Below are 10,369 nucleotides of genomic sequence, written 5' to 3' on the forward strand. Positions count from 1 at the left end.
GGCGCGCAGCCCGGGGTCCCTGGGGACGTGCCTCTCTCCGCGGGGCCCGCGCTGCCGCCCTCCCCCCCTACGGGACCTGGCGCACGGGGGTCTGCGGAGTCCCCTCCACCAGCGGCTCTTGGAACCGTTCTCGCCCAGGCTGAGCGCCTCGAGGGAGAGAAATCTTTGTGAGCAAGTGGGTGAAAGTGAGAGGGAACCTCAAGAAGCCCAGGCACCGCAGGGCCCCCACTTTGGGAGGGTGGGGAACCCACTGGAACCCCATTGGGGACTCAAAATCCCCAGGCCGGGACACCCCCTGCTCGGTAGGAAACTCCTGGCCTCAGGCACTCTCTGGGGGCCCCCCTGACCCGATCCACACCCCCTCCCAGGATACCGTCTTCCTATCCAGACCCACTCTGGGACACACCCAAGGACACACAAAGACACTGGCTTGTGGCCCGTCACCCTCGCCCTCAGACGCGCGCGCACACTGCATCCCACATACACATTCGCACACCATCTCGAACGCGCACACACACATTCCATCCCTGACACACACACACACACACACACACACACACACGATTGTGGTTACACACTCATTCCACAAGAGACGCAAATCCAGGGGTATGCATGCAGAAAAAGCCGGCCCGGGGACGTTGGCGGTCACTCCACGCGCCCCATTTAGATGCGCGGGCTCCTCCCCAGGTTTGGCAGGGCACACGCACAGCCCCTGCGAGGCTGACCCACACTTCAGAGAGCTGTTGGCAAACTCCTTAACTGTGGCCGTTCTGGGAAGGGCAGGGTCCTGGCACCCCCCCTTAGGGGGACAACTTGCTGGAAATCTTACTTGTTCAACGTGCCTGGGCAGGTAAGGGGGGTACCCTGGGCTCTTCCAGGGTGGCTTCATGGCTCAGCGCTGGAGGGTAGTGCCATGCATGTCATGGTGACCACCAAGTTTGGTTTCCCCATTGGTAGAGCAGCCAGCGAGGGTAGGGGCCCGGGCGGAGGGTGGTGGTGGTGGTGTCCCTGTGTTTTTTCCTTTAAGGAGGAAGAAATGAAATAAAAGCTTCTCACACCTCTGCAATATGCTTTTACTTAACGGTGTGTCTTAGCACCTGACCAGCATCTGGGTGGGTCATAAAGTGTGTGCAGGTACCAGCGGGGACGGGACATGGGGGACCCCCCGGTGGGGACCCTGGGATAGAGGCCACCCTTCCGCCCTGCGTGCTGAGAATTTCACACTTTTCCCTTTTAAAACACATGGTGTTCCTTTTTAATAAACAGCAGCGGCTCTGGATTGGGAAAGGGAGAAAAAAAAAATCAAACATAAAAAAAAAAAACCCAACTTTTAAAGGCCCCAGCTCTGCGGGGAAAGAGAAAGCAAAGGAGAGGGGGAGGGTTGGTTGTCCCAAAGCCCAGTGTGGGAATCTGCTTTGGGGAGCCCTCTATAAGCCCCCCCCCAAATAAAAAAAAAAAGGCCAACCTTTTGCCTTCCCCTCACCCCAGGGCTCAGGGGGGTTGTATGGGGCTGATTCCCTGCCTGGCCTGCAATGCATATGTGTCCTTTTTACCAATGCTTTGACATTTGGAGGTGGCCAGGCAGAGACAGCTTGGATCCCAGAACTGGAAGAGGCTGTCATTTTTATCCCTTGTTGTTAAAAGATGATTTTTTCTTAGTTTTTTTTTTTTTTGGAGAGGTTTTTGCTATAGGGCGCGACCAGAGAGAGAGAAAGGAAATTATGAGAAAGCAAGCTGTTAGGTCTGGGACTTGAACTGTGGTCAGCCATGTGAGAATCACAGCACAATCCTCTTCTTCCATTCTCCTCTTGGGATTTTGGACATGCACACACAAGCACCCGGTGTGATTTTGAAGCTGCCAGGTCCAGAACTCAAACCATGTCAGCCACGTGGGAGTGCAGCACTTTAACCACCGTACCGCCTGCTGACCAAAAGAGATATGTCTTTTTTAAAGAATTATTTATTTAATTTTATTTATTCATTCATTTATTTTAATTTGACCAGAGAGAGACATACAAAGAGGGAAAGTGAGAAAGCAAGCCGCCAGGTCTGGGACTCGAACCACCGCAGTCAGCCATGTAGGGATCCAGCATCCTTAAGCACCACGCCACCTGCCGGCCCCAGAGGCTGTCCTCTGAGTAATTCTTAGATGCTAAGAGATACTGGATCTCCTGGACATCATGAACGGACTTATCTCTTGGGCAGGTAGAATAATTCTCCTCCCGTTTTTTGGACGGGAAAACTGAGAACAGGAGAGGGCGAGGCAGCTGCTCAGGTGTGTCTGTTTGGGGGTGCAGCTATGACCCAGGAGGAGAAGGCGTCGCTCTGACCTTTTCTGCCGGTGCTAGGCGGGCAGAACAGAGGGGACTGGCCTGTCCAGGCCCGCCTGGCCTTGCCCTCTCCTCCTCATCTCCCTCCCCAGCACAGCAGCTGCAGCTGCTAACAGTAAAGCCATGCCATCCCAGGCGAGGCGGGGATGGGAGGGGGGAAGCACCCCCCCCAAAACGCCCCCTCCTGCCCCCAGAGAGCCCCTCCCTGGCCAGGCCTTGGCAGCCAATGGGGTGCAGGAGGGGTGTGACCCATCCCCAGGGGGCTGAAAGTGGGCTTGGGGTGTGGGCAGGCGTGGCCGTGCCTCCCACCCTCCTGGGGTGGACCCCGGCCGCCCCCGCCTCCTCCCCTCTGGCCAGCTCAGCCAGCTCCTTCGCACGGACGCCGAGACCTCCAGCGAGCCCTGGGCCAAATGCAACTGTGATCCCAGGCTCCAGCGGAGACACGGCCACAGAGCCAAGTTTGCCCCGGAAAATCGTCAGGGCCGGGCTCGAGCGCTGTGTCCACCCCACCTCGCCCATCTGGGGCAGTGAAGGGCTGCTGCTGCTGGCGTTCCGGGGGCCTCCCGGGGGGCCGAGATCACCCGGTCTTTGGCGGCCATCTCTGCAAAACTGAGCTGCCCCCAAGCTCCCCTGCAGTCGCTTCGCAGGGCAGCCAGAAGAATCCTTCCACACTGCAAATCGAACCGCGTCCTTGCCCCGGCTTAGAACCCTGGAATAACTCCTCCCTGCAGGTGGAGGGGGGCCCTGCGGACCTCTCAGACCTCTTTTTCTACTGGTCCGATCCTCGGACTTTTGTCCTTGCAGGTCCCACTGCCTGGACACACTCTCCTTAGGTATTTCCACAGCTGCTGCTCTTCAGATGGCAGCTAAATGTCGACTCCCCCAGGCAGGCCTCCAGGGTTCTCCAAACTGCGACTGATTCGCCCCTTTCTGTTTTTTTTTTTTCCTCTGATTTATTCTCTTAGGTATATGTTCTTTTCCCTCTTCATTTTTTAAAAGAATTTTATTTATTATAATTCCCTCTGGTCCATTTAAAAAAATTTTAAGAATGATTTTATTCAACCTTATTTATTTATTTATAATTTAAAAATTATTTTAGTTAACTTTATGTATTACTATTATTTTTTTCAATTTGATCAGACAGAGACAGAGAGGGAGAGAGGGAAAGTGAGAAAGCAAGCCACCAGGTCCAGAACTTGAACCATGGTTGGCCATGTGGAAATCCAATGCCTTTAACCACCATGCCACCTGCTGGTCCCAATTTATTTATTTTTAATTTGACCAGAGAGAGCAAGAGACAGGGAGAAAGTGAGAAACCAAACCGGAGAGAAGGAAAGTGAGAAAGCAAGCCGCCAGGTCTGGGAATTAAACTGCGGTTGGCCATGTGGGAGTCCAGAGCTCCTAATTACCACGCCACCTGCTGGCCTTTCTATTTTTTTAAAAATTATTTATTTATCCATTCATTGTTTTTTTAATTTGACCAGAGAGAGCAAGAGACAGGGAGAAAGTGAGAAACCAAACCGGAGAGAAGGAAAGTGAGAAAGCAAGCCGCCAGGTCTGGGAATTAAACTGCGGTTGGCCATGTGGGAGTCCAGAGCTCCTAATTACCACGCCACCTGCTGGTCCCTCATTTTTTTTTTTTTAACAAGTATTTTTGCTCTAGGGCGTGAGTGCTCCCTGGAGATATAGAGACAGAAAGTGAGAGAAATCACCCCCCTGGGACATGGCCACCCTACAATCCCTTCTCCATTCTCCTCTCCAGATCTTTTTTTTTTTTCTCGTAGAGGTTTTTGCTATAGGATGCTCGACAGACAGACAGACAGAGACAGAGAGACAGAAAGCGAGAAATCACCCCCCAGGGGGATGGCCACGCCGCAATCCCTTCTCCTCCATTCTCCTCTCGGGATCTTGGGCACGCACGCACATGCGCCCGGCGTGAGTTTAAGCCACCGGGTCTGGGACGCGAACCACGGTCGACTACATGGGAGTCCAGCAACATAGCCATTATGCCAACTGGGGGTCCCATCCTCTCCAGATCTTGAGAGCTCACTCACCTGCCCCACCCCCACCCTGTGAGTTTTAAGCTGCTGGGTCCAGAACTGGAATCGTGACCGACTATGTGGGAGTCCAGCGACATAACCATTATGCCATCTGCTGGTCCCAATTGTATTTATTTATTTTTCAAAGAGTTATTTAATGTGATGTATTCATTATTTTATTTTAAGCAGAAAAAAAAGAGAGAGAGAGAGAGAGAGAGAGAGAGAGAGGGAAAGTGAGAAAACAAGCCACCAGGTCCGGACTTGAATCGTGGTCAACCATGTGGAAGTGTCCAGCACCTTAGCCACCATGCCACCTGCTGGTCCCCAAATGAAATAATTCTTTTGGAAAAAAGAAAAAAAACTGCTAAGGGTTGAAATGTGTATCTTGGTCACTTTGGTGACCCTGGATCCTGGTACACAGTAGGTGCTCCATAAATGAATGAATGAATGAAGAGATCCTCATAACCATTCTGGATGGAATGAGAAACCTTATTTTAGAGACTTGAAGAAGTACAGCCAGGACCAGCAGATGGCGGAATGGCTGCATTGCTGGACTCCCATGTAGTCAACCATGGTTCCAGTCCCAGACCCGGTGGCTTCAACTCACGCCGGGTGCGTGTGCGTGCGTGCCCAAGATCCCGAGAGGAGAATGGAGGAGAAGGGATTGCGGGGTGACCATCCCCCCTGGGGGGTGATTTCTCGCTTTCTGTCTCTCTGTCTCTCTCTGTCATTCTGGTGAGCGCACGCGCCCTATAGCAAAAAGCTCTCCAAGAAAAAGAAGGAAAGCCAAAGCGGGGTTCATGCTCTAGTGGTTAAAGATGCCACGCGATTGTCGGTGGAGGTGTGGATGCTGGCCCTGGTGAAGTGAAAACCATACTGGGCCTGACCAGCAGGTGGCGTAGTGGTTAAGGTACTGGATCTCGCATAGTCAATTACACCGTTTTTTTTTTTTTTGGAGAGGTTTTTGCTATAGGGTGCGTGCGCTCGCCAGACAGACAGAGAGAGACAGAGAGACAGAAAGCGAGAAATTGCGATTGCGAATCCCTTCTCCTGCATTCTCCTCTCGGGATCTTGGGCACGCACGCACACGCACCCGGCGTGAGTTGAAGCCACCGGGTCCGGGACTCGAACCGCAGTCGACTAGGTGGGAGTCCAGCAACATAGCCATTATGCTAACTGCTGGTCCCCATTCTCACTATTTCTCTCTCTCACTCTCTCTGGTCAAATGAAAGTAAATAAATAAGTAAAGATAAAAAAAAATGAATTACTTATTTAATTTTATTTATCATTATTACTTTTTTTTTTTTGGAGGTTTTTTCCTATTGGATGCATGCCAGAAAGACAGAGAGAGACAGTTGGCGTAATGGCTATGTCGCTGTGGCGTAATGGCTATGTCGCTGAACTCCCATGTAGCCGACCGCAGTTCGAATCCCAGACCCGGTGGCTTAAACTCACGCTAGGCGCGTGTGCGTGCGTGCCCAAGATCCCGAGAGGAGAATGGAGGAGAAGGGACTGCGGCGTGGCCATCTCCCGGGGGGTTATTTCTCACTTTCTGTCTCTCTGTCTCTTTCTGTCTAGCAAGCGCACGTGCCTTATAGCAAAAAAAGCCTCTCCAAAAAAACAAAAAAATGATACACAAAATGAAATAATTCTAAAAATTAAATAAATAAAATAGGGGGCTGTCATAAACATTTGCTGGGATGGTCCTGGAGGTCCTGGCACGATGTAGGGGTGGGGGAGGACTCAAGGCGACCCCACCCCAGGCCTGACCGAAGCTCCTCTCTGACCCCCAGACACAGCGGTGATCAGCCCCCAGGACCCCACGCTGCTCATCGGCTCGTCCCTGCAGGCCACGTGCTCAGTGCACGGGGACCCCCCAGGGGCCACCGCAGAGGGCCTCTACTGGACCCTGAACGGGCGCCGCCTGCCCCGTGAGCTCTCCCGCGCTCTCAACGCCTCCACCTTGGCCCTTGTCCTGGCCAACCTCAACGGGTCCAGACAACAATCAGGGGACAACCTCGTGTGCCACGCCCGGGACGGCAGCATCCTGGCCGGCTCCTGCCTGTATGTCGGCTGTAAGTGAGCTCCCAGGACACCCCGACATGCCTCTGGGTATTTTGTGACAGTTGTCAGGGCTCCCTGGCCTGGGGTGGAGCAGGCGCCACGCTGGCACGGTGCAGCAGACAACATACGGGTCTCTGGGGGGGCGGGGCATGAGGCGTAGAGACCCCGCCCACCACCCACCCCCAGGACAGCGGGTGCAGGCAGGTCATGCCCACGTGGGCTGGCATCTCCCTCGACGGGGCTTAGATGGCCTCATCAGACCCTCCGCGCCCCGCCCCCCCCACCTTGCACCCCGTTTCCCTTTCCGCAGTACCCCCGGAGAAACCTTTTAACATCAGCTGCTGGTCCAAGAACATGAAGGATTTGACGTGTCGCTGGACGCCGGGGGCCCACGGGGAGACCTTTCTGCATACCAATTACTCCCTTAAGTATAAGCTGAGGTTGGTGGCCTGGGGGGGGGGTCCCCCTGCTGTGTGATGTCAATCAATGCTTGCACTCTCTGTGCTCCCAGGTTCAGTCTGGACCCTCCTGGGGACAGGGGGGAGGACAGAAGGGATGCTCAGGTGTCTGCCTCCTCCTCCACGCCCCCCCTGCAGGTGGTACGGGCAGGACAACACGTGCGAGGAGTACCACACGGTGGGACCCCATTCGTGCCACATTCCCAAGGACCTCGCTCTCTTTACGCCCTATGAGATTTGAGTGGAAGCCACCAACCGCCTAGGCTCGGCTCGTTCCGATGTGCTGACCCTGGACATCCTGGACGTGGGTGAGCCCCCAGGGTCTGCCAGGCACCCCCCCCCAGCATCTCCTGGGGGCCCTCCCTGTCCCCCACCCAGCCATGGCTGCCACTCTGGCTCTGTCCACGTGGAAAAGTAGCGGGGTCTCTGCTCGTCGGTCTGGAACAGACAGGCGAAGCCCCACTCTATGGAGAACACCTGGCTGGGCCGCCTCCCCCTCCCCTCTGCAGCCCAGGTGTTGCAGGAGGGGGGCCCCCCGGAGGGAGCAGGGAGGGAGCGCCCAGGTCGGGAGGCGCCCCAGGAAGCCCCTGGCCTGGAGCTGGAGGTGTGTGTGTGGAGGGAGGGGGCGTCAGGGCGGGAGGCAGGAAATGGACGGTCTGTGAGCAGAATTGAACCTAATCTAATTAGGGTCTTTCTCAGCCCCAAGCAAGCCTGGGCCTTTAACCCTTTCGGGCCCCCGCACCAAGACCTCAGGGGAGAAGCCAGCAGCGCCTCGCGGCACACGGTGGGAGGGAGGGACCAGGAGGAATTCAGGGTACTGGGCAGAACGGTGGTCCGGTTGAGGATTTCGGAAAGTGGGAGCGAAGGGGGGGGCGCGGGGGTGGGGCAGGTGCCCTGACTGTCCCTTGGCCTCTTAAGCAGACAGTCTGCTTTTTCCTAACTCCCCGAAGATAGGATTATGTCTCTCCCGTCGCAGAGAGTCGTAGTGAAAACAGCTGACATGCATTGCGCACGTCTAGGTGGTGAGGGTTTTCCTGAATATCATATCCCGTAATCCTGCAGCTCTGCAAGAAATGAGAGTGGAGAGAAGGAGAGAAGGGGGGGGGGACAACAGAGGCACGGAATACCTAAGTCACGTGCCCTGGCTTCTGCGATGTTTTTTTTCTTTGAGAGATTTGTTATAGGGTGCGTGCGCTCTCGCCAGAGAGAGACAGAGAGACAGAAAGCGAGAGAAATCACTACCCCCCCCCAAAAAAAAAAGGGAAATAGCCACGCTGCAATCCCTCCTCCATGTCTTCTCGGGATCTTGGGCAGGCGCCCTTGAGTTTCAAGTCACCGAGTCCAGGATTCGAACAGCTGCCCACTATATGGGAGCCCAGCGACGGAACCATTACGCCACCTGTTGGTCCCACGCTCCTGGGAGATATGGACCCAGATAGTTTCACAGCGCGGGGAGGGGGGGGTGTCAGCCAGGTCCTTAAAGAGTCCCCCCGCCCCCAAGTTGACCAGCCCCTGCTCCACCCCTGCAGTGACCACGGACCCCCCGCCCGACGTGCACGTGAGCCGCGTTGGGGGCCTGGAAGACCAGCTAAGCGTGCGCTGGGTCTCGCCACCCGCCCTCAAAGATTTCCTCTTTCAAGCCAAGTATCAGATCCGCTACCGCGTGGAGGACAGCGTGGACTGGAAGGTGCCCGCCCCTTCCCAAGCCCCGCCCAGCCAACAGACCACGCCCGTTCAACAGGCCACGCCCCCTCTAACCCCGCCCTCCCTGCCCAGGTAGTGGATGACGTAAGCAACCAGACCTCTTGCCGCCTGGCCGGCCTGAAGCCTGGCACCGTGTACTTCGTGCAAGTGCGTTGCAACCCTTTCGGCATCTATGGCTCCAAGAAAGCGGGGATCTGGAGTGAATGGAGTCACCCCACGGCTGCCTCTACCCCCCGCAGCGGTGAGCACCCCAACAGGGCTGGGTAGCCCAGGTAGTGGATGACGTAAGCAACCAGACCTCTTGCCGCCTGGCCGGCCTGAAGCCTGGCACCGTGTACTTCGTGCAAGTGCGTTGCAACCCTTTCGGCATCTATGGCTCCAAGAAAGCGGGGATCTGGAGTGAATGGAGTCACCCCACGGCTGCCTCTACCCCCCGCAGCGGTGAGCACCCCAACAGGGCTGGGTAGCCCAGCGTCCAACCCTCCCCCCAACCAGCCTGGATCTCTTTTTTTTTTTTTTATTATTTCTTTTTTTTTTTATTTTTTTTTTTTTTTTTTTTTTTTTTTTTCCTGATTCCCTCATCTTCTTAATTCCCCTACTCCCTCTACAGTCTCTGGTCTTTACCAATCTTATTGTTTTGTTTCCTCATTCTAATTTGTTTTTATTTTTATAATTATCAGCTCATTGGAGAATATGTCCAGAATTCAACAGGTGTTAATAAACAATTGTGAAATAAATAAACAAATTGGGTGGATTTTTATCTCAAGAATTGACCCTCTGCTTAAAAACAGCTACCTAATCTGACAAACATATATATCAAAACTTAAAATAATGTCAAGCAGTGCTCTTTTGGAGGCTTACAGATAAGAGAACCCCCCCCCCCAAGCCTGGGTTTCTTGTATTCTGCAAGAAAAGGGAGGCCTCCAATGGGTGGCCCCTAGGGTTCAATGTGGCCCCTGGATCTTTCTTGGGCTTTTTTTGTTTACAAAGAATTCTTTGATTTAACTCTATTTATTTATTTTTTAAAAATTTGACCAGCGAGGGATAGAGTAAGAGAGAGGGAAAGTGAGAAAGCAAGCTGCCAGGTTTGAGACTCGAACTGCAGTCAGCCATGTGAGGAGTCCAGGGACCTTAACTTCCACACCACCTGCCAGCCCTTGTCTTTGGCTTGTTAAAAAAACGTTTTTTAAAAAAACGTTGTTGCAGACATTTAAAAACAGGAAGTGTTTCCACCAATAGTGTCAATGTGGTAATTGCTTGAGAAAAAGAATTTTTTTTTTTGGGGGGGGAAGAGTTTTTTTTTTTTTTTTTTTTTTGCTATAGGGTACAGGCGCTCAACTGAAAGACAGAGACAGAGAGACAAAAAGCCAGAAATCACCCCCAAGGGGGGATGGCCAGGCCGCAATCCCTTCTCTCCGGATCTTGGGCACGCAGCACACCCGCCTGGTGTGAGTTTAAGCTGCTGGGTCCGGGACTCGAACCGCGGTGGACTACATGGGAGTCCAGCGAAATAGCTATTACACTAACTGCTGGTCCGGAGGAGGCTCCCTTTTTTCTCAGGTGTGGACACGCTGGGATCCGAACGCATTTCACTGAAATTGATGTGCCTGGGATGATGGGGAAACTGAGGCCCCAGAGAGAGCCCTAAAACCAGGGAGGGGCAGAGCAGGGCTCCAGCCAGCTCTGGAGTCCCCATTCTGGGCCCCTCCAGGTTCGGGATGGGCGGGAGCCCGCGCAGCCGGGAGGGGCCTGAGCTTTGGCCCCTGTTGGTGCC

The 10,369-nt window shown here is 54.2% G+C and overlaps 2 protein-coding genes across 2 annotated transcripts in view; one reads left to right on the plus strand and one right to left on the minus strand.

The window, feature by feature from the left end:
• The window catches only part of TMEM59L (transmembrane protein 59 like), a 46,597-nt gene extending 43,748 nt beyond the window's left edge, over positions 1-2,849 (minus strand). Inside the window, exon 1 of the mRNA XM_014587281.1 lies at positions 2,640-2,849. Coding sequence (XP_014442767.1) covers positions 2,640-2,849 — 210 coding nt within the window. The remainder of the gene's footprint in view (positions 1-2,639) is intronic.
• A 3,220-nt stretch (positions 2,850-6,069) lies between these two features.
• The window catches only part of CRLF1 (cytokine receptor like factor 1), a 6,847-nt gene continuing 2,547 nt past the window's right edge, over positions 6,070-10,369 (plus strand). Inside the window, 6 exon segments of the mRNA XM_014587282.2 lie at positions 6,070-6,094; positions 6,163-6,444; positions 6,744-6,873; positions 7,030-7,199; positions 8,421-8,578; positions 8,668-8,836. Coding sequence (XP_014442768.1) covers positions 6,070-6,094; positions 6,163-6,444; positions 6,744-6,873; positions 7,030-7,199; positions 8,421-8,578; positions 8,668-8,836 — 934 coding nt within the window.

Source organism: Tupaia chinensis, unplaced genomic scaffold (genome assembly GCF_000334495.1).
Source record: "Tupaia chinensis unplaced genomic scaffold, TupChi_1.0 Scaffold000201_1, whole genome shotgun sequence".
Taxonomy (NCBI): domain Eukaryota; kingdom Metazoa; phylum Chordata; class Mammalia; order Scandentia; family Tupaiidae; genus Tupaia; species Tupaia belangeri.